Here is a 25,742-nt window from a genome sequence, read left to right as displayed (position 1 = left end):
TTTTTGTAGATACTTTATATGCACAAAGTTTGATTGCCTAATGTACACAAACATGTATAAGGCAAAATAAAAATTATTAAAACTAGAATATGAAAGACCAGTTGGGGGGAAATCTAATGGTCATTATTTTCTAGACAATATACCTTATTTATAACTAAAGTTATTGCATACCCTGAGATAATGAAAATTAGCCTCCCCTGAAAGTTTCCCTTTTCATTATATTCCAATGCAATGCACAACTTTGAAGATGGGGACAACTTAAAATAATATATTGTAATGTGAATCATTCCTTTATACAAATAAGATGGATGGATTGCATTAATTACCTTAAGAAATAAATATTTTCATCAAACCATTTGTACTAATCAAGCCATAATTTAAGTTTTTTCAAGGTTATCACCAAAAACCAGTTTTCCTTTTTTTTTTCACATTTGAATTTTATCATACTTGTATACATGTTCATTAACTTTGTTTTCTGTTCTATACCGTTTTCTACACTTTGCCTGTTACAGTAACCTGAAATCTGTCGTAATTCAAGCTGTATGTACATTGCAATACTTTTGTATATAATTAAGGCATTAAAAATCACAATATCATAAATTTCTCATCCACATATTATAATTAACTTTTCATGCTTTCAACAATTCTTCTTTTAAAATCTTAATACATAACCATCAGCTTTGTAAATCAAGTTCTGCTATTTCCTGTAACTTAAATTTCTGTACTTTGCCTGTTACTGTAAGTGGAAATTCTGTCACAAATTTCACAAATCTTGGAATTTTATATCTAGCCATCTGTGAAAAAAATAGGTATAAAAATGTTAAAAATAAGAAAATGGAATCACCATGTTTTATGGTTGACTACGGAACCTAACAATAAATGGCATTTTGATTATTTCTTTTCACTGATTCCAAAATTTTTTTTCACAAATTTCACCTGTACAATGAGTGTTGTAAGATTTCAAACTTTTGGCAAATAGTAATAATAATAATAATACTTTATTCAGAAGCAATACAGCTTATAGAATATACAATTTTACAATATTTTGTATCAGTGAAATATAAATACAATAATTATACACAATACATGTATGGCGGAGAATGAAAAAAAAATTCATATGATAAATAATTAATACAACTACATATTACGAATTTTTTCAATATTAAACAAAAATTTACCTAAATTATTAAGTTCTTTCACATTGTGAACTGATAACAACTGTATAAGTTTAAAAGTGGATAGTAAGTGGTTACATGGTACAGGTTACATGGTACTTGTAAAAATTGCTTTCTTGCTAAAACTTGACATTATAAAGCTACAGATCATTTATGAAATCATTCCCTTTCCTAGAAAATTGTAACAAAAGTATCCATTGGAATGTATAAACAGATCCCAGCTGTCAATAGACATGCTTCATACCTGTTGCCAGGTGGTTCAGAGGGTTTGTCCGAAACCCCCCCTTGAAAAAAAATAAGCACTGTTAAAGTCAACCTGGTGTTCAAATTGTCTTCAACTTTTATTATTAGTACATATTTCTAGTCACATCGGATATTACTGTTTTTCATGTAACAATAACGCAAATGTATAGCCTCCATAATTATTGTTATATTCCTAATTAAACAGGTCCTGACCCAACCATGCATTCCGGCATTTAGTATCCAATGTAACATTAATATTTTTATTATTGTTACATTTCCATGTAACCGTAGCAAGTTCCATACACCTTATTGCTATTAGTCCGCATTAAGTTCAAGTTCGTGAGTCCAAATAACAACCCTTTGGAAATTCCTGGCTACGGGCCTGAGCTTCCACCTTCAGTGACACAGGTGAAAATAGCCTTATACTTATGATAAAGTTGATATTTTCGGCCATTTTGGGCCATAAGTGAACCTTGTCCTTGATTTGAGATGGTTATTTCAGACAGATTATAAACCTTAAAGTATATGAAACAATCAATCAAAATGTTATGCATGGTAAAGATAAATAAAAACTGCCTTCATGTCTCCCCCTCCCACCCTCCTTTTCATTTTTTTCTGGAATAGTTCTCCTCACAAATTACCTTTTCTTTACAATACTTTATTATATCCTCTTCTGAACATGAATGATCATCCTTTATCTGTATAAAAGCAAATATCTCCTCCCCTAATCTGTCATCTGGTATACCTACTACCTGTTAGGGAAAAGAAGGAAGATAAAACAAAGTGTACCACAATGGTAGATATAACTTAATGGATACTGCATAATAACACAAATACAATGCACTTTTATATTGCAAATAAATTGTAAGACAAAACAACGTTATAATATTGTTTTTACTTTGGTCAAAATGAGTATACCAATTAATTTTTGAGTATCAATAAATGTTATGATAACTCAAATCTCACTCTTTAACTAAATGACCAAATATATGTGCATGCCACCTTTTATTTGATTTTTAATAAAAATTATGGATATATTTTGTTATTTATATAATATTGGATATTCCAAACTGCAGTAGATAAAAACTTTTACCATGTATAATTTTCTCTAATAAAATATTATATATTTCGTATGTGTATAGTGTAGAAACATTAATTTTCGTGGGGTTAAAATTTACTTGCATAGGCGGATCCAGGGGGCCCTGCCTTTCGTGGGAAAAATTTGGTTGATTATATAGGGAGTCATTGAAGCATGACTGGAGCAGGCCCCCCCCTTAGGAAAAGTTCTGGATCCGCCACTGACTTGTTTTATCTCTATATAAGGTTTCATGGGGATTATATGTAGGTTAAATTTTCGTGGGGGGTTTAATTTTGTGGATATAATCTTTCCACGAAATAAACAAAATCAAATCCTCCACGAAAATTTCTGCTTTTACAGTTTATAATTTTCTATGTGACACATTATTTTTTTATTGTCAAACTTTTCAGGGATAACAAACCTGTACATCTTTAACATCAGGATGCTTATATAAAATCTGTTCTAATTCTAATGGATAAACATTTTCACCACCCCTGATTATCATGTCTTTGATACGCCCAACAATTCTACAAAATCCATCCTCATCCATTTCACCAATATCCCTAAAAAAACATTTAATATCAAGATTAAAAGTTGTATGTAAAAAATACTTGCTTATCTGAGCAAAGTGAGCCATGAGCAATATGATTGTGACCACTAGTGGAACATAATTTGGCGCCCCTTGTGGAGCAGCTATGATAACCCTTGGTTTTTGGTAGTGTTACAGTTGTTCAACTTTAGGTTTTGTGTGTTGTGTTTTGTAGACACTGATTTATTCGTTTTGTAATATTTCCTTTTGACCATGGTATAGTCTGTTTTTCTTACTTAAACTTAAAATTTTTGATTGTCCCAGTATGGTATCTTTTGATTTTTTTTTTATAATTAGTCAATCAAAATCAAAATCATAACAGATGAATGCTTTGAAAGACACAATATGCAATACCAATTACAAGGAAGAGTGTTGTCCTAAAATATTCCCGTAATACAAGCTATTTGATATAAAGAACACATAAATCTGTCAAAGGAAACTGGTATATCTTTTCATTTTTGGTATCACTGGCACTACTAGTGAATCATTCATATTGATTAGCCTTAATATGTGCCATACCTTGCCTATCAGGGATATTTGATTACCTGGTTTTGCCAAAGTGTGCATGCACTCCTTCAGAAAATTTCTTGAACATTTCAATTCTTAGTTCTCCAGTACCCACTAAATCCACGAAAATTGGTATTCAACGAATATACATATACAATGTAATTTTTTATATAATTGAACTTTGAATCTTAAATGGTTTTCAAGACTTTTAATGGTATAAATAACAAAACTAGCTTAACCCTTTCCCTTTCATGCATTTTAGACCTTTACTTATCGAAAATACATTATCGAAGTTTAAATGAATACAGAATTCGCATCAATGGTCATACACATGCCATGTTGGGGTCAAATGAAAGATAATTGGTAAAATATTTCAAAAAATTCAGTTTGACGATAATTCGTCATTTTTTGGTCATGTAGTATATTTCCAAAAGTCACGTGACTGTTGGAGAAAAAGTGAAAAAATACGAAATCCTTGGGCAAAAAGTCGTGCAGAGACATATTGGTGGGCTAATAGGGTCAGGTTTTGATGGAAACACAATGCCTCGAGTCTGTTGAAGCCATATAATTTATCATAGTGGTATAAATAGACGCATAACGTGCTATAGGCCTTGAAATATCGATGTCTGTAACATTCAAAATAATTGATTTTAGACGCTCTTTTTGTCCGATTTCAAACTTGGACCCTAGTTATTTGTCTAATTCGTTTTCAATCAATCAGCAGCCTTAACTTTGTTTTTACAAGGGAAAATTCATTGAATTACCAATGCTAGCTCGATCTGGGACACCCTTGACCGAGCCCGATGGAGCAAAGGGGGTAAAAAAGGGGGGGGGGGGCAATTTTGCACACACATTCTTTAAAAAAAAATATTCGTAGGTTTCCTTTTTGAAATTGAAAGTAAAGTTAAGTTAAGTTACATTTAATATGGGAAATTGTTTTTCCAACTCCAGCAGTGAGATTCAAACTCTCAATCTTAGCGCCTTGAGATAGATCAGCGTACCCCTGCGCCACTGACATTGTAGTGAATTTATCGAAATTTAAGTACTTAAGTCTACCGCTACGAAAGAAATGAAAAAAAAAAAAATATAAAGATTCTCACCCAGTTTGTTTTCTTTTTGGAATTATGTGTTCAGATGATAATTTTTTGTTGCCAAATGCATGATTTTTACGCAAATCTAGGAGGAATCCACTCTTTAATCTGTCATTGTTTCATTGAAATAAACATGTTTCTTCATTCAAACAAAAGTGTTTTCAACTTTAGTATACCGCAACACTTACGAAACCATGTTTTGCTACATCTATTTCAGATTTGCCAAAAAAATTCAGAATATTTTAGCGGTTTTTGTCTCTTTTCTCATAATATCTTTAAGAAATGACTTTAGATTTTTAGCGTAATTCAAGTTTGTGATTGCGCTGCTACACTAAAAATTACATTTGCAACTAGTGTACAAGTTAGAACTATTAGTTTAATACTATTTTTCAAAAACTCACTGCACAGTTATTAAAAAAAGACATAAATCCTCTTAAAAGAGCAGTTTTCGTTGCACTTCTATTTGAGAATATCCCTCAAAATTCGAAGAAAAATAAATGGTCTTTACAGAAAAATTACACATCAGTAAGGGGTGACTTGTTTATTGACTAATAATGATAGAGGTTTGATGCACATTAAATCGCATTGCTGGTTATCTGAGGATTAATTTGAGCCCTTAACCACATCTGTACGTCAGCAAATGGCGATTAAACATGTCTAAATGTCCCAAACAAATCTTGAAATTGGTTTCACCGGTAAGCTGTACCGGTGTGAAAGGGAGAGGGTTAAAACATCTTCTGTTTTCCTCCTAGATTACCTTAAAACTACTACATACCCTGTAAAGTACCATCTATCTGATTTAATAACTTCCTTGGTTTTCGTAGGATCATTCCAATATTCCAGCATGGTCATGTAACCTCTGGTACACAACTCTCCTGATTCTCCAACTGGTAAAATGTCACCATTTTCATCTACAATTTTTGTCTAAAAATAGCCAATGAAAAATCCACCACTATATATACAGTGTAACCTGTGTACCATAATCCGACACACTGGGGAACAAGAAAAAAATGTTGGATTAAGCAGTGTGTCAGAATACTCAGGTTTTTTTTCTGCAAGGATAGTATATATTAGGACCATAAAATGTTTTGGTTAAAGCAGGATGTTGGAATACTCAGATATCGGATTAGGCAAGTTCCACTATAGTGTAATGAAGAGATATAAAAAGTAAATGTTTCTGGTATAATATATCATCCACCTATGTTTCACCTGTGTATTATTTTATTGGATCAAATAATGACAATATATATTTTCATAGATCTTGTCAATTAAACATTTTGATTTTTCAATTTTCAAAGTAAATACATGTTCTGTTGATTTGTTTATTTCAGTGCGTACTCCTCTTTTTGAATTGATGGCATTTTTCCTGAATATTTGATTTCATCATTTTGTCAAAGTCTGCATACAAGCCTACATGAATTTGTCCTATGTTTAAAATCTAAAATTAAATTCATGGTTCATCAATACCTATCAAATCCACAAAAATTTGTATCTAACAAACAATAATGAGTTCACAGTTACTCTGACATAGAATTATACCTCAACGTGAGGGTGTGATCTTCCTACTGTAGAAACAATTATACCTCAACCTGAGGGTGTGATCTTCTTACTGTTAAAACAATTATACCTCAACGTGAGGGTGTGATCTTCCTACTGTAGAAACAATTATACCTCAACGTGAGGGTGTGATCTTCCTACTGTAGATAATTATACCTCAACGTGAGGGTGTGATCTTCCTACTGTAGAAATAATTATACCTCAACGTGAGGGTGTGATCTTCCTACTATAGAAACAATTATACCTCAACGTGAGGGTGTGATCTTCCTACTGTAGAAACAATTATACCTCAACGTGAGGGTGTGATCTTCGTACTGAAGAAACAATTATACCTCAACGTGAGGGTGTGATCTTCCTACTGTAGAAACAATTATACCTCAACGTGAGGGTGTGAACTTCCTACTGTAGAAACAATTATACCTCAACGTGAGGGTGTGATCTTCCTACTGTAGAAACAATTATACCTCAACGTGAGGGTGTGATCTTCCTACTGTAGAAACAATTATACCTCAACGTGAGGGTGTGATCTTCCTACTGTAGAAACAATTATACCTCAACGTGAGGGTGTGATCTTCCTACTGTAGAAACAATTATACCTCAACGTGAGGGTGTGATCTTCCTACTGTAGAAACTTTCTTCTCTAATACATCATCCCTATAACTCTGAAATGTTACAGGACTGTTTTCTGTTGTACCATAACAAACCTTTCAAAGAAGAAAACAATTATGTTACCAACAAAATACATTGTCTTCATTTCTGAATCAATGTTTTGACTGATATTTGTATGTAAATTATAAGCAATAAATTAAACCTACATTGAACTTGTTATAAATATCAATGGGACGTTGCACAAAATGATAAGCAACAACTAGAGGCTCTAAAGAGCCTGTGTCGCTCACCTTGGTATATGTGAATATTAAACAAAGGAAGCAGATGGATTCATGACAATTGTGTTTTGGTGATGGTGATGTGTTTGTACATCTTACTTTACTGAACATTCTTGCTGCTTACAATTATCTCTATCTATAATGATCTTGGCCCAGTAGTTTCAGCGGAAAATGTTAGTAAAATTTACACATTTTATGAAAATTGTTAAAAATTGTTTATAAAGGACAATAACTCCTTAGGGAGTCAATTGACCATTTTGGTCATGTTGACTTATTTTATGTCTTACTTTGCTGTACATTATTGCTGTTTACAGTTTATCTCTATCTATAATAATATTCAAGATAATAACAAAAAACTGCAAAATTTCCTTAAAATTACCAATTTAGGGGCAGCAACCCAACAACCGGTTGTCAGATCCATCTGAAAATTTCAGGGCAGATAGATCTTGACATGATAAACAATTTAACTACCAAATTTGCTCTAAATGCTTTGATTTTTGAGTTGTAAGCCAAAAACTGCATTTTCCCCCTATGTTCTATATTTAGTCGTGGCGGCCATCTTGGTTGGATGGCCGTTTCACCAGACACATTTTTTAAACTACATAAAAATTGACTATAAAGGGCAATAACTCCTAAAGGGGTCAACTGACCATTTCGGCCATGTTGACTTATTTGTAAATCTTACTTTGCTGAACAAATTATTGCTGTGTACAGTTTATCTCTATCTATAATAATATTCAAGATAATAACCAAAAACAGCAAAATTTCCATAAAATTACCAATTCAGGGGCAGCAACCCAACAACAGGTTGTCCGATTCATCTCAAAATTTCAGGGCAGATAGATGTTGACCTAATAAACAATTTAACCAGTGTCAGATTTGCTCTAAATGCTTTGGTTTTTGAGTTATAAGCCAAAAACTGCATTTTACCCCTATGTTCTATTTTTAGCCATGGCGGCCATCTTGGTTGGTTGGCTAGGTGACACGCCACACATTTTTTAAACTAGATACCCCAATGATGAATGTGGCCAAGTTTGGTTAAATTTGGCCCAGTAGTTTCAGAGTAGAAGATTTTTGTAAAGGTTAACGATGACGACGGTCGACGGACAACGACAGACGCCGGACGCCAAGTGATGGGAAAGCTCACTTGGCCCTTCGTGCCAGGTGAGCTAAAAATATGTGTTCATAGGACACATTTCCTTGCTCTGTGTACTGCAAGCATGGAGCCAACACCAATATTTTCAAGATGTCTTATATAAATTGAATAGAATTTTCAAATAATTCATACCTCCATAAAATTTCTCAATTGACACTCAGGTTTTAGAACTTATTGGGTTTTTTTTTACTTAAGAATTTTAATTATCCATTTTAGAAAATTGTTAATAAATACTTTCATGTAAATTCTATGAAAATTTGCCACTATTAAATGATAACAGTGAGAGCACTTACTTGAAAAAATTTCAAAAAATTCACACAAAATTTCAATTAAAAAGGGGGCTTCAAATGAAATTATTCATTGGGCACTGGTTTAAGAATAACAATTGACACTCCTACACTAATTTGATTAAAATTAAGATTGAACTGTAAGATTGAGGTCAATATCAAGGTCAAACTCAGTATGATTAACCATTTCAATGCACAAAGTCTGCCTTACATACAGAACATTGAATCTAAAAAAATATTCATTAGAAATAATGTAAAGAAAATATATTTACTTACTGTGACACTAGGCATATTCATCTGGCTTATAACTTGTCTCATTGTTTCTATGGGGCATGGTGACCCTGCCATGACCCCCGTGTAAAGTGATTTTAAATCAAATTTGTCGAAATCATGATGATTCAGCATATCTATAAACATGGTTGGCACACCATACAGAGATGTACACCTGAAAAAAATATTAATTCAATAGAATAGATATATCACAAAATTCAAATAATTCAAATCAACGGATGGACTAGATTATTTTCAATGAATTCAATGAAAGTCTGTTTTCATTTTATGTGAAATGATTGAAACTTAAGATGAAGACATAGTCCTGTCAATCTAGCATAAATTTGACCCTAACCTTGAAGTAATTGCAACAGAAGATGTTTAAGTTTTAATATTTAGCACTATACCCCAAATATACATAGAAAAAGTCCTATAAAATCTTACTTCAGGAAAACTAAAAATTCATGATTTTAAAATTCCTATGGAGATTTGCATGAATATGGGAGATAATTCTGTAAAAAGGCAGAACTATGAATAATCAAAGAGCTGAAAGCTCTGAAGAAAAATGACGCCACTGTCTCTAATATTGGGATAGTTTTTATGCAAGTCTTGATTTTCACATACCGTAATTAGTTTAACAATGCAACATGTCTCGTAAGCATATAATTGATATTCGTATATATGTGTGTGTGTGAAGTGAAGGTGACAACTGGCTGTTTTTTTTAAGACAAATGAATAGGTCAAGACTACCTGAATTGTACAAATAAATACCGTAGAAAGGCTTGTATATTTCTCACTGGTACATAGTCTGAATCCGGGTCCGTTCGCGCCCACTCATGTTTGCCCCCTTTCACTTTCACACCCTAAATGTTCGCACCCAATCTTAATTGGTTTTTGTGTTTAATAACTCTGTAAGCAAGTGTTTTCTTATAAGTATAATTGTTGTCATTGTCTCAAAATAAAGTGAGACAGCATTTTTATTTGTGTTGAATAAATCTTAATCATGTTTTGGATAGCGTATTGTTAAAAATAATAATAATCCTTTCTAATTAAAGTGGTATTTTGTCAACGTTTTATTTTGTGTTGAATAACTCTTAATCATGTTTTGGTTAGTGTATTGCTATAACTTTGTTTCATTGACTTCTTTCAAAATGAACTGAGATTCTGACTATGTTTTTTTCTGTGTGTTGAATAGATTTTATCATGTTTTGGTTATAATAGTGGATTGCTATATTTTGGTTCCTATATTTTATTGTTTCGTTGTTTCAGATCAAAGGGACCAAGCTGTTAAAAACAATTATCTTTTGTGTTTTTCCTTTAAAATCTTCAATGTTTTACTCATACCAAGCTATAAATACATTCAGTATTTACACCAAAGCAATTTAAAACAACAATCATGATTTTCCAATTATTCAACTTGAATTTGAATTAAAATTGAGCGCGAATGAGAAGAGTGCGAACGGACCTTGGGTGCGAACGTGCGAGGTGCGAACCTGCAAGGTGCGAAAGTGTATTGGGCGCGAACAGACCTGATACCACAAAATATTAAGTAAATAATCTTTTTGTTACTGTTATCAAAGGTCTAATGAAACTCAGGTAATTTCAAACATTTGTCAAAGAATTCTAGTCAAACCGGCACCTGGTTAAATTGGCACCTGGACAAATCAGCACCTGGTTAAATCGACACCTGATATAGTCAATTCGTCACCCATGTTAAATATATATTTTAACTGTATTTTAAGCAAAAAGAGTAAAAATAAGTAAGGGGTTGCCAGAATTTTTTTCAGTATTTAAGCAAAAAGAGTTAAATACTAACTTTCACATTTTTGGGTGTTCATTGTTCATTTTGTATATATTTATTTTTCTCAACTAAATGACATTTTTGGTGTATTTTTAATGATATATATATGAGTAGTCAAAATAATTATTACGTCTGGCAAGGCTTTTTTAATTTTATTCTGGGACACCTTTTGTATGACCGCAAGGCTATGTTAATTTTTTTCTGGGACGCCTTCCTAAGAAAGCCTTCCTACGAACTTCGTAGGAAGACGTCACAGAAAAAAAATAAAATAGCCTTGCCAGACGTCATAATTATTTGGACTAATACATGAGATATTGGATATTTTTATGCATTATTTAAACCAGTTGAGCATTTTACAGGATTGATTGTTTAATGCTTTTTAAACTTTACTGAAAAAAAAACACCTTAAATTTGCTTATTATTTGGCATGAAAGTTTGATTTATTGAAAGGGACTCATAGTTTTCCATTTTTTTTTAATAATTGTCTAATTGTTAAAACAACAGCTTGGGTAAGGGCTTCGTTGTTTACCTTTATACACAACAACATAATTTCACTTTGGTTTCGTTGTTTACCTAAATACACAACAACATATTCACTATGTACTTGGTAACAGTTATTAATTAATTGAATAGAAAATATTATAACAAATATTATTGGATGCCGAATTGACGTCAAATAGGTGCCGATTTGACTAGATGCCAATTTAACCAGGTGCCGACTTGACGTTTCAATTCCTCTGCGATCGTTTTTCCATCATCAAAGAGAAGAAGAAACTGATTGAAAATGATTCTGGAACGCTTCATGATTGTTAAAATAAGTTAAATTCACTCAAAAAACAATTTTAAAACTTGCGATGTTTAAACAGGAAGTTTCAAAAGCACGTGTAAAAAAAGAAATTAACCGGTGAGAGTGGAAATCCGTACATAACAGATATCACTATAGTACGACTTTGAAAGCAAAACAGTTCCATCCTTTTGTAAAACAGTCTTTAATATACCTATCACATTAATGTTTGAAGGGTCTTAAGCTTATTCAAACCATAAAAGTCGGTATGAAACACCAAAACGGAATGAACAATAACCGATTACGTTTTGTAGTTTACAAATTCTAAACTGGTTCCCGTCAAACTACAACACTTTGTCCGAGTGTAGTGGAATACAAGCAGAAACCAGTTAGTTTGTAAACTGGTTCCTGGCTGATTACTACACAATGACCTCTCATGCATAATTAATGATAACACAAGCAGATTCCAGTTTGTATAGAAAATAGTAAATACGAAACCAAGCGCGGTAGGCAGAGAAATGTAATGAGGTTCAGGTCGCCAGTAATGGAACAATGACTGCGTCATTTTCCAAAAATTGATACAAAATTATAACTTAACCACTTTCTATTCAACATAATGTACTGATTCTTGATACTCTAGCCATCTTTAGAGTATAACAAACAACTCTAAAGGTATTTTCATATCTTTATCAACCCTCAACCCAGATTTCATAATTCATAAGATGACCATTTATTATATTTTTCAGCATGTCAAGGTAAAAAATCTCAAATTGAGTAAAACTTATATATGCTTCTTTTTGCGGTTTTAAGTTTCTTTGAAAAAAGAAGATTTTGAAAAAATATAATTTACAGATATAAATAATACGAAATATTCACATTATTTTTTCAAAATAGTCACAAAGCCATAAATTTGCAATTTCTTCAATGAAAAATGTGCAAAAAAAAATAAAAATACCCATAACACTTGGGTTTTGAACATTTCAGGAGCAGAAGATTATATAATATAGTCAAATACGAACTTATAACCCCATCAAAGTATCATATTTTACATGAATTTTAAGAAAATCAACCAAAAACTGACAACAAATGGACTCATTTTTGCAGAGTTATCTCCCTTTTGAATGTTAATTTCAATAAGAAATTCAAAAATGCAAAATTTGAGTTTTCCTCAAGTTAGATTTTATGGGACTTTTTTCTGTGTATATTTAGGGCTTAATGCTATAGATTAAAACTAAAACATTTCCTGTTGCAATTAGTTTGAGGTTCAAACTTAGTTTGACTGGACTGTTAGATTTTTGCCAAAGATAATGAAGTATAAAAATATATGTAAAATAAAATTCACAAAACAAAGGAGTTAAGCTCTGTATCTTTTGAATGACAATCCTGAAAAATTATTTGTTTCCTAGAACTTTTTTGATGCACATATTTATATATTATACTTGTAATACTAAAATGAATTATTTTTGATAGACACAATTCTAGAATACAGATAGAAATATTTTCACAAGATAAACAACCAACATGAAAACAATTTTTGTGGTACTGGGAAGTGTTGTTAGCTTTGAGCAATCTTAGATTCTTTGCTCTGGTTTTAAACTTAACAGCTGACAAACCCTTTACGAACTTGTGTTTTGTGTTGAATTTTAATTAGTGATTTATTGTGTCATAGATCCCAAAATGGATGTCGTTCAAAACTCTGTTCTTATATGTGTTGGAAAAATGAGTAAAAGTTGGACAAAATTTTGGGAATGTTATGCAGAGTTAGAGAGTTGATACCTACATTAATACACTGATCTTCAGAGGTCAAATTTGCAATTCGTAAACTTGTTTTTAAAGATTTCATCATTATTTGTAGAGAAAACTTTACTATGATTAATGTAATCAAAGTATTTGTTAGGACTGAAAGGTAAAGATTGCATTAATTTATAAGTGGGAAATAAATAAAATTTTGCAATGTAAATAAAGCATTGGTTGTAGTTGAATCAACTATAGTTCTGGACAATGGGAGATAACTCCAAATTTTAAAGATGACTTTAACAATGACATCATTTATATTTTTAGAACAGACGTTAGATTCCTGCACCTTGCAAAAATTATACAATTGTTTTGTCAGGTCTAACATCATTTTGTGACTTGAATATCTGAGCATATTGATAAATTTCTGGAAATGTTCACGTATAGGATGTATAATATGCTTTGATTCATGCACTATATTTTGTGTATCAAAAAGGTATCAGCATTTGATAATTTAGATATCAAGTCAGTAAGATAAGGTTTTGATTAAATTTCATTCAATCTTTACCCAAAAACATCCTTCTTGTGGTATAATAAACTGACAAACCTTTCCTTACTGACAGAGTGAAGAGTCGCCCCTGACTCAAATGCTGGGGATGGGAATACACATGTGGAACCATTAGTTACCATCTGTAAACTTCCTATCACCATACCAAAACAATGGTACAAAGGCACTGGTATACAAATTCTTGTTTCCTAAATTCATGGAACAATCAGTATGTGTTAATGATGTTAAACTTATTATTTACAAATAGAACCTTTTAATATAAAGAATGAGAGTTTATTAAATGAACAAATTGATAATTGAAAAAAATCTTTTTAGAACAACTCTTTTTAAAAGTTCATAGAATCTTGCAATTTGTATATCTGTACATGACAGGAAAAAAAAAAATTTTCAAATCATAAAAAAGATGGTATCATCATGAAATGTACATATATATATTTGTAGTTTTCATTATTCTGAGAAGTTAAATTAATGTTATATTACCATTTCATGATATCCAAGTCTACGTCCAGTAAAATAACTGTTATTCATAATATTATGATGTGATAATGTGGCTCCTTTGGGTGTTCCTGTTGTTCCCTGAAAAGATATAGAAGTTGGGTTTTTCCCTCAAAGATACCTGATTTGATGTTATACTAATGGAACTTAACATCCTAAACTGTATCCTGTTCCTGTTATTCCTATTTATGTATTGTTCTATGAGTATTACTTACAGATGTAAATTGTATATTAATTGGGTCATCAAACTGTAGCTTGGACTGTAAATCCAATAATTCTGTTCTACGTTTACTAGTGGCAGCCTCCATTACTTCCGAGAATTTCAGTGCTCCTCTGAAATAAAATGCTTTCATGTTACAAACATAAATTTTGAATCATCTGGATTTATAGTTCATGACATTTTCTATTAAAGGTACATCTGTTTATGAATTGACGCGTTTTGAATTAAATTTGAATAGGTGATTGAAAACTAGAATAGTATGGATTAACTATTATTTCAAACTTTTTCTGCCAAAGGACAACCTTCCCTTATGGCACAAAATGGCCTAAATTATCAACTTTATCATAAAACACCATAATGGTCATAATTTGGTTTGTAAATGGGTCTTTTTCAAAAGCATTAATGCTAGATAAATCAGTTCTTTTCACAAAAGTGCATACTATTCTCCAAAATAAGCCCATGTTGGACATTTTGTCAAAATATGATGATTTTGTGCAATTTTCAGACTGCCACCTATAGCTAGGATCCAAAATGTGCAAATTCAAGACCAATATTTGTTTTTTAATAATCGGGGAGTGTAATTTTTTACATGTATTTCTGAAGTTTATAAATCTACATAAAAAAAGTACATTTTTGAATAGTCACTTACTGATACTTTTTATCCCCCATCATTATAACTCTTTTCAGGTCAGGCAACCTGTGAAAAAAACAACATAAAAGAATTAACTTAGTGGAAGGCAAAATATAACTTCCAACTTGGTTTCCTATTTATAATAAATAGCTATGTATGTTTGTAATCCAGGTAATTTATCAGTGTTTAGTAGAATTAAGACAAGCATTAAGTAACTTCAAGTACTACCTTTATCAGTTATTTGTGCATTATGTTATTCATTTGTGGCTTTTTTTTATAGCTTAATACTGATTTGATGAGTTACACCCTTGTCAACTAATTTTTATCATGCAACAGGTTGTTCTAATGTTGTACTGATACACCACTGTAATAAGTCAAAGGGAGGGTTTGGTACACACAAACAATGATTAATCCTACTACATTCTTTATGTGGCTGGAATATTGTTTTTTTTTTAAATGCTATGAGCTTCAATGGGTTGTTAGTCTTCCCTTTTGAATTGGTTTCTGATTTTCGTACTCAAAGGCTCTTGTACCATACTGTGGATAAGGGTTGTACTCAGTGACCTTTAGGTATTTGCATCCTACTCTTTTAGTCTTTTGTGGAAAGCACTCTCATTGGCTATCAAAGCTTTTTTATCATGTCTCTTTAATATGCAATAAATGTATAGTTTCCAGGTAAAAAAAAAGTTAACATTTATCATGTTAGCTAATAAAAATAAATGGTTTTAACTTCTGGAATTGATCAATGGCTTAAAAGACATATTGCTTCAAAAAACAGTTCATCAATCTCCATTATGGTAGCTTTGTCAATTCATATATTCAATTGTAATCCATATGTGACCTGTACCTACAAGTGACTTTTAATGTGACCATCATTGTCTGTCCTGGCTAATTCAGGCACCAGTTGGAACAAATTGTCATAATAGTTCTGACCTTTGAACTCTTCAGCCATTATCAAAGCCGTACAGCCAACCTATTGAATAAAATCATGATAACTGTACTTCAGTCACAGGTGCATATTCAAAATATGAAACTATATTGATCTAAGTAGAAACATTTTATTCTTAACATTAATATGACATTAACCCAACACAAAAAAACTTTTAGAGGTCATCACTAGGTTTTCAACAACAAAAAAGTATAAAAGAAAGTTCCTATATATCTGTATATACAATAAGTCAAACTTTGAACTTAGTTGTGAATTCAAGAACCTTATTCCCTAAATAAACCCAAAAACACATATAAAAATAGTTAAAAAAAATAATAGGTAAATAGCTTTAAGTTAAATTCAAATAGATTGACAACTTGAAATAAATTAACATGTGAATGGCTTCTTGAGTGATTATTTTTTTCGATCACCATGATTATAATTATTCTGTTTTACACTTGACACAATATCTGTATTCTAGATTTTGTACCTTTTCCAACGCATATTGCAGTTCATCTGGTCTGTATAATGGGTTAATATTAACCTGAAAAGGCAGAATCATTTAAATGGAAATATGTACATGTTAAGAATGCTATCACTTTTATATTGAACATATATGCTATATAGCAAAATACAACAGACATAGTTCTGATAAAACATGGTCAATTATGTTGTTGTGTGAAACTTTAGTATTATCAGACTAACAGGATAATTTAAAATCCTCATATGACAGCTAGATGCAAAATTCATTAAGAGCATTTAGATTCATAAGATTTTTGATGGGAATGTTAAATTTGTTTTAATTCTTAATCTATGTTAAGGGGTTAACCTATGATCAACTAAATGATTTATGATATAAAAATCAAATTTCAAATATATAGATAGATAGATAGATAGATATTTTTATTATTAAAGTACAACTTGGTACATATACATGAAATACAATATATTGCAGTTTTAAACATAAACATTCAATAAACATGTATAATTATACCAACCAGCCTTTAGAGGCTTATGATGCACTGTCATTTATGTACGAATAATTATATGAATAAATTTCAAATCTATTAATCAATTTTATATCTGAGGCTTCATTTCTTATTCTTATATATATATCCACTTCTTTTTTGAAAACCAAAAATTATACAAAAATTAAAAGCTAAATAAAAACGAATTCTTAGGGTTTTTTTTTAACCACCAATATAAAGTATGCAAGATACATGTATGTGATTAAGACTTTGACACTAGCAAAATTTTGTAAACTGTTTATTTTCCTCTTTTGACACCAGTTTAATTTTGTAAACTGTTTATTTTCCTCTTTTAGTCTTTTTCTTAATTCTATAATTTCTGTCTTGTCTTTGATCAATTACTCTCCTAGAAAACATTGAAGAAATATTTGATTAAATTAATTAAATAAAATTTATAACATAGAATACCAGTATAATTCCAGCTCGAGCTGTGGCATACTGTGTGAGTATCCATTCTATAGAGTTTGGTCCCCATATTCCTACACGGTCTCCTCGTTTAATACCAAGCTCTAATAATCCTGCTGCAAGTTGGTCTGCCTAAAAACAAAACTAAACAGTAATAACAAGTGAAACTGTGAGCTACTGCTCACTGATGATACCCCCGCCGCAAGTGGATAATATTAATTGTGTAAAAATATGCAAGTGTTCGGTAAACAGGAAGTTGTCGAGTGATGAATCTGAAAACGCATCACACGGTATAGCTGACTTATATTAACCCTTAAACCAAATTTCAGAAATCCTTGTATTGTAGTTCCTGAGAAAAATGTGACGAAAAATTTTCAACTTGGCTATCATGTGTTTACAAAATCAAACAAGTGTTCGGTAAACAGGAAGTTGTTGAGTGATGAATCTGAAAACGCATCACACAGTATAGCTGACTTATATCAAGCCTGAAACAAAATTTCAGAAATCCTGGTAGTGTAGTTGAAAAAATATTTTTCGTCACATTTGGGACGGACGGACTGACTGACAGACGGACTGATGGACTGACGGAAGGACAGACAGAGGTAAAACAGTATACCCCCCTTTTTTTCAAAGCGGGGGTATAATTAATACCAGTTCTAGGACAATCATATATATGATATGAAACAATCTAAATAGCAATGTCCCCATAAATTGTTCTTATGGACTTCATTACTTTGTGGTAAATTATCAACATTTCTTTTTTCACTTAGTTATGTTTGATAACAAATGTAACAATATACATATATATTTCCCATATTGTGTTCTGAACTGCATGACTCATAAAAGATCCCTTCTGTTCTAATTCAACCATGTTCAATTGTAACAATGGGATAGATTGCACCCTCCTATTTTGAAACTACTTAGGAATGATTCAATTATGCTAAATTTGGATCAAACTAAATCAGTGGTTTCAATAAACAATGATAAATATCTTACTTCTAAAATTTCAAGTTTTTTTCTACAATTTAACACATTTTTGTTCCACATTGTATGGAGACATTTTCACTTACTTCATATAGTACATGCATCTGAATTTTCTCAAATTATAGGCTGAAGTGCTTCCTGATTGTATTCAACATGTTCAATGTACACTGTTCATTAAAAATACCATATTATAATAAAAATGTACACTTTTTATTTAAATTATTTCATTGTAATAAAAATGTACACTATATTAAACAGATTGTAATTAAAATGTACACTATATTTATTTATAATACCTTATTGTAATTAATATGTACACTATTTATTTAAAATGCCTCTTTGCACAATGTTGCAGGTGTTATAATTGAAATGTACATTATTTATCTAAAATACCTCATTGTACATGTAGTAATTGAAATGTACACTATCCATCATTTCCATTAACAAAAACCTCATTGTAATTAAAATGTACTGTTCATTCAAAATATACCTCTTCCAATAGCTGTTTAAATGTTTTCCTGACATTTCCAGTTGAGAAGATAACAGCTTCTTTATCAGGATTTAAATCAACTCTCTGTTCCAATCCCTGACCAATAGTTATTCCTAACAATGGTGTTTCACTAGGACCCTGGAAATAGCTCAAACTCTCTTTTTGACTACAAGTTCTCCTTGTAGAGAATCTACATAAAATAAATCATGTAAATAGAATGAAATAGGTCTAAATACAAAAAAAAAAGCTCATACTTTGTTTTTACCTATATAATTAGTTTAAACCTTAATCAACATGATCAATGTGTTAGCTCTATATTATTTACCAATCAATTACTTTTGCACAAAAAATATATTAAGTTACAGAAGTGTTTGGTGATACATTGTATTAATAAATAAAAGGGGTTTTGAAGATTAGGAGGTAAATGAGACAGCAACCCAAAAAGACAAAATAGGAAGTGCATGTTATAAATGTATGGTCTGTAGCCTTTACACTATTTTATTTGTATCCTTTTGTTTTGTAGATGGAATATGTTCATTGATCTTCATTGTTGTTCCGCAGATTGCATGTTGTGATGACTTTTATATTATTTGTTTGTGTGTTTCTCTGTGATGAATGTTCTAGCATGTGTTTGTGCTGTATTTCTGTCACATAATGTCGTCATTTTAGCAATATTTTTAACATTGTCATAAAGCGGGAGATTTGGCTAGCCATTAAACCAGGTTCAACCCACCATTTTCTTAAAATGTCCAGTACCAAGTCAGGAATATACCAGTGTTATCAAATAGATTGTTTCTATGTATGTTAGTGTTTGTTTTTGTTGCACTTCAGTCATGTCATTGTTCCTGTTGTTCCTTTGTTTTCCTCTTTTAGCTCATGCGTTTCCCTCAGTTTTAGTTTGTAACCCAGATTTGTTTTCTCTCAATCGATTTATGACTATTGAACACCAGTATACTACTGTTGCCTTTTTTATTCTAGTTTAACAATTTCTCCTTTTCAGAATCATTAGGATTCTGGGTAATCTCATTGCTTGTACACCAAAATTAAAATAATATATATTGTTTTTGGTTGAATTTCCATTGTTAAGGTGGTATGGGTGTCTTTCGCCATCTTGAATTGTAAAAAACAGAGAATCTAAGGTCCAGATTTTCAATCAAGTTAGCAAAATTTGATCATGTATACGTAGGATTGCAGATAACTAATGTGAATTTGCATTTAAAAGAACAAACTTATTAGATTATAACTTATAAATATTAATATTTTTACAAGTGTAGATTATTTGGGTCATTTTCAAAAAATGTCAAATTTTAAAATTGAAAAATTTATTTAAAGTTACTTATTCAAACAACTGTCTACATAAGCAAATCAAAACAAACAGTACTTTAAGAACAACATATTAAAAGATGCAATCTTAATGATGTCATACAAGAATATCTTGAAACATTTTTTGATCAGTGGTACAATATTTTGTCTCTGCTGTTACTATTTTCAAAAGAAATTTTGGGTTATTAAGAAAAGGTTTAGATAAAATGTTAGGCTTGTTTTATGTAGCCAATTAGATGGTTTTCAAGAGAATAAACTTCTATATATACATTTCATTCTGTAAAATAATAGATTATTTGCCAATTTTCCAGTTTGTACTGAAAATGCCTCTAAAAATTGGTTTTCAAAGGTTGTAAAAATTACCACCAGTAATGCAAGTCTAAGATAGCAATTTATATTGTTCGGCATTTTTTCACGCTTTCAAATAAACCCAACATCAAGTAAATCCCTCATAAGCTAGTTTACTTTTCTCTTTATTTCATTGGTAACAGGAACGTATGTTTGTGATATATGTATCTTGGGAGGAAATTGGGAGAAACTTGGAGTAATTCCTCCCTAAAACTCCTTAATTGTTTATTACCTTGGTGTGGTTTCTCCCAACACCATGATTTGTATTGCTATGTTTACCTTTGAAGTGTTCCAGTAGTTGTTGACTACAATAAACATTTCTTATGTTTCCTGCCATTAAATGACAGTCCCAAAAATGATGAAAAGTGTGAGATTTGTTTAATATAATCAGAGATATATTATAATCTAATTTTATTTAAAAGAGGATCCTGCATAACTTTATTTATTAAAAATATATTCAGCATTTGTTCTGACAGTGTTGGTTTTTCATACCTAAGAAACATAATTAAAACAAACAAACTATCACCTGTAAGCATGGTAAGTGGAGTATAATTAATAGAAAATAAAGACATATATTTTAATTTAATTTATTCAATTTTTTTTTTATAAATTTAAATGATAAATGAAGATTATATAAATATAATATGTATGAAATTCATCTACATTATTTTATTATATTCAATTTTTTGTATCATTTATACTATTATTTTTTAAACCATGTATATATTAATATCTATATGTTTAAACTGACTATAAATACAACTTATTGTGCCATTCTTAATTATGAGATTATGAAATAATGTAAATAATTTTCCAAACTAAACTTACTTTTTGTATATTATTTCTTTAAATCATTTCATTAACCTTTTTTATAGCTTTCAGAAATAAAACTAAATAGGAAATGATTGAAATAGGAAGAAGTGAGAGAATAGTTAACAAGTAATTATGTGTCACTGTCAGACCATGCAGTCCTGCTTTGTTGATTTTTATTACTTTTACCTGCAATCAACAGGTCATAAAACCCTCCCAGATGGGAGTAATTACTTGGTGTCTTTTGGGAGGGAAATCTGTGTTTCACAGTGTAACACTGTGTTACACCAGAATCAGTGTTGGGAGTATGAGATTACATCCTCTCTGTGTGTACTGTATATCACTATATAAAAGTATATCCTGTTACCTTTTTGTCTATCCTGTTACCATTATCAGCATTGCACCTGCAAATGCTTAATTTGGAAGATTAAGACATTATAACCTTAAGATGAGTTCAAACAACGAAACATTTCATTCATTTTGCACTTATAGCATGTATATGTTACTGTACAATAAAAAAAATCAACAATGTTTTTGTCTACAATTGTCTATCCTGTTACTGTAACCATAGCAACCATAGTAACAGGATAGACAAATTTCTTCGTTTTTGATTGCTGTTGTGAAATAACTACTCCCTTTGGTTAAATGATTATGGTTTTCTATTGTAAATTTGGTTTCCAACGCGTTATTGCACTTTTTACAAGCATACTGTTGGTGTAATTAATCAAAATTGTTGGTAACAGCATAGACATGAAAAAAAGTACTCTATTTTTTTTCACTAAATATCTTGAAATTTCCTTTCTCGACACTGACGTTCAAGAAATTTGGCTTTTAAATGTACAGATTACTTTGCACTTTTGAAATCCACACTGACTGATTCAATATTCATAGGGAGAACAATTTAACGACTGATTTAAGTAGCGGTAACAGGATGGACATAAACCTCCCGTACGCTGATTGAATTTAATTTGTAGATAATATGTTAGATACAATGATAAAGAAGCTACAATTTTTCCTTTGATTAATAAATAATGTGTCAAAGAGACAACAACTCGACCACAGAAAAAACAACAGCAGAAGGTCACCAACAGGTCTTCAATGTAGCAAGAAATTCCCGCACCCAGACCCTTTATTGCTTAATTTTACAGGTTTTAAATTAGCATTTTAAGGGGAGGTAACTCTGGAATAGTGCATTTTCTGAAGGAATCTCAATCTACATAGAATCTTGATATTTTGTGTTTTAGCTGAAAAAACACATGTTGACCCTTCCTTTTCTTTTGATATCCTCAAAGCATTTTCTAAAAGCTATCTTCCTTCGTATTTTATTGTACAATTCTATCATTTAGTTTAGCTTCTAATCACATAATGGTTTTCTTCCCTGTATAATCCATTCAAATTGTGTCATTTTGTCACAACCTGTAGCTTGAGAAAATACATGGTGACCTATTATTTTTATTATCTTTTTGAACATATATCAATATATACATGTACTACATTTTGGCAAAGTATGAATAAATTCTATTATTTTAATTTAGACTCCCATGTACCATTTTTGTATACGAGGGTGGTAATCATGGTAATGGGGGTACCTTCATGACAAATGACGGTAAAAATTCTTGTTAAATGACAATAACGTTAATTTTTGATGCATGACGATAAAATGTGCACTTTCTTTAAGACGATAAAAAAATCGAATGATTTTGACAAATCAAATTAAATTTTTTTCCAAAAATAACAGTTACGATAATTATTTGAGACCTCTGACAAACGACTATAAAAGTCGGGGGACTTACTTAAATGAGTGATTTTATAAATCACTGATTCAAGTAACATTATGATCATAAAGGTTGAAAGTAAGAGTTGGCTTTCTTTAACAATCACCTATTTAAGTAGTACAAATTTATCACTAGACTAAGTAATTTAATTTTATTGTAGTTTTAAATATAGAATATTAATGATCCAGGGATTAATTATGTTGCTAAAATTATCAGGGCCAACATCTGTGTTGTCTAGGATGACCAGGTCATATGAGGTGATGACCTTGTACTGAATCTAGGATAATGACATAAAAATCACTTGTATAAGAATCATACCTCAATTTCCTTCCAAAAAATAACTTCATTAAGTACCATTATTCTAATAACCGCACTAATTTCAACACCCCCGAACAGTGAAATTTTTATCAGGAACAGTAGAATTTTATTACATAATCTGAAAGATGAAACCTTGAACTTTACAGGAAAAATACTCCCACTGCTGGGGGAAATCTGTTAAGAAAGTATCAGTTCATTAAGTTAAGCCATTATTATAGCATTTTTTCCAATAAAATAGAATTTACAGCTAAATGATAGCATCAAAGGCATAAACCTTGCTACATAAAAGAAGCAAAAAGTACATTTTTTTCAATTTTACTAATGAAAAGATATTATCTAAACCTATGTGTTTAAAATTTTAGTAAAACTACAAAATCACAATGTATGACAATGTATGACAAAATTTGGAATTTGCTACTTAAATAAGTGATTTAAAAATAACTTATTTTAATAAGTCCCCTGACTGTATAAGAATATTTTGATGTCTCTGAGTTTGATGTATCACGGTAAAATTTTAATCAATTTGATGCTAACAGTAGCCGAAAATGACTGTTTGACGCCTGACAGTGAAGGGCATTTCTACCCTCATATACCATGTAATTATATATTTTAAGAACATATTAAACCAAATTCACAGCGTTTTGGTGTATGCTTTTGAAAATATTTCCAAGAAGGCATTAGATTATGAAACAGACAATAAAGGGCTGCTTGAGTCTAGCATGCAGCTTATGCATTGCTGTGACAGACCAAGGGGTTGGGCGGAGTTGGTAATGATGAGGCTGACATCCTTGCAAAAACAGCAGCAGAGGAAGCAAAAGAATTACCCCCGGAAAATAACATCATAACACTACAGGACGTCAAACAAGCAGCATGCAAAAGTACAGGAAATAAATGGCAGAGAAGATGGGAAATATCTGAGAGAGGCAGGGACCTTTATGAAAAAATACCAACTACAAAACACTCAATTATGTATGATTTCCCAACTAAAAGACATTTCAGTATATTCGCCCAACTAAGAACTGGCTATACAGAACTGAATTACTACAAGAACCGAGTAGGCCAAACCAACGCCATAGAGTCATGCAACTGTGGAGCACCTGAAACGCCTCAACATTTCCTTCTGTAGTGTCCCTACTATGAAAACGAACGAGAAGATATGCTACACCAAATATCCAAAGAGGTTGGGGTCAGAAACTTGAATTTAGCTACTATGCTAACGAGACTGGACGGCGAGAACACAGAAGAGACAAAAGCCAAATTACAAACAGTGGCACATTACATTGACAGAACGGGCAGATTTAATACTGCTGTTCCTCAATCCCAATCTTAACCAGCGCATACCAAATTTAAAGCACAGAGAAGAAAATACATCGATGAAAACGCACCAGAGAGGAAAACCGTACATTGGGACAATTCGTGCCAACAGGCCTTAAGATTGAGGATTGAGGTTTATGGAGATTGGAACCCCAATTTTTAAGATGATAAATGCATTTGAATTGGGACATTTGGTGGAACAGCTCCTCATCCAAACCAAAGGCACTTGTTTTGTAGCCATTGTCAGGTCAACTATCCACCTATAATAAAAGTCAACCACCAATGACAATGGGAAGAAACAAGTGTCTGGGGCGAAGTGTCTGTGCTTTATCTAACTGTTTGAGAAGAAGAAAAACATGATTGAGATACTCTTTACCTGCCAGAAAGCTTAGAGACTTGGGAAGTTGTTGCAATTAATCTTTTTAAAATGGGTCTATTCATTTTTACACCATATCTTGCCAAGTTGGTCCTTAAGTTTTTATCGTGTGAACTTTGTTGACAAACACCTAGCTGTTCACTCAATCAACATCACGGATAATCGAACTTGTTTCCGAAATGTTTTGTAATTACAGTAGCAACACAATTTTGCTTTCGCGTCGATCCGGCCCCACGTCGATCCGGCCCAAGTCGATCCGTCCCACGTCGATCCGGCCCCACGTCGATCCGGCCCAAATGTAAAGTCGATCCGGCCCCAATAAAAAAAATATATATTTATAAGGAATAAAAATAAAGATATATATTAAAGTAATCATAAATGTTTATGATTTTTATTATAATGTTAAAGGTGTACGGTAAAAAAAATTAAAAAATATTTTCTTCAGATGAGTATAAAAACAACTAGGTTGATTATGTTTTTATTACAAGTTTTCAAGATTATTGGGTATAATTATATTAAAACAATTCAGACATCAACATTAATCAGCAGTAATTAGCGTCTTCTTTCAAT

General features: G+C 31.4%; 1 protein-coding gene across 1 annotated transcript; it reads right to left on the bottom strand.

Moving 5' to 3' along the window:
- Positions 1-467: 467 nt before the first annotated feature.
- On the bottom strand, positions 468-25,336 carry LOC139485404 (medium-chain acyl-CoA ligase ACSF2, mitochondrial-like). Its single transcript, XM_071269869.1, has 15 exons — positions 25,173-25,336; positions 18,909-19,098; positions 17,438-17,566; positions 16,492-16,545; positions 15,925-16,046; positions 15,092-15,139; positions 14,438-14,555; positions 14,208-14,303; positions 13,767-13,915; positions 8,847-9,015; positions 6,837-6,944; positions 5,459-5,607; positions 2,918-3,059; positions 2,060-2,170; positions 468-794 (listed from the first exon to the last, which is right to left on the bottom strand). The coding sequence occupies exons 1-15, from the start codon at positions 25,235-25,237 to the stop codon at positions 675-677; spliced, it is 1,770 nt and encodes a 589-aa protein (XP_071125970.1). The 5' UTR covers positions 25,238-25,336; the 3' UTR covers positions 468-674.
- Positions 25,337-25,742: the final 406 nt, after the last annotated feature.

The sequence above is a fragment of the Mytilus edulis genome, chromosome 8 (assembly GCF_963676685.1).
Source record: "Mytilus edulis chromosome 8, xbMytEdul2.2, whole genome shotgun sequence".
Classification (NCBI taxonomy): Eukaryota; Metazoa; Mollusca; class Bivalvia; order Mytilida; family Mytilidae; genus Mytilus; species Mytilus edulis.
Note: the sequence above shows the minus strand (reverse complement) of the source record. Positions and strands in the feature narration are given on the sequence as shown.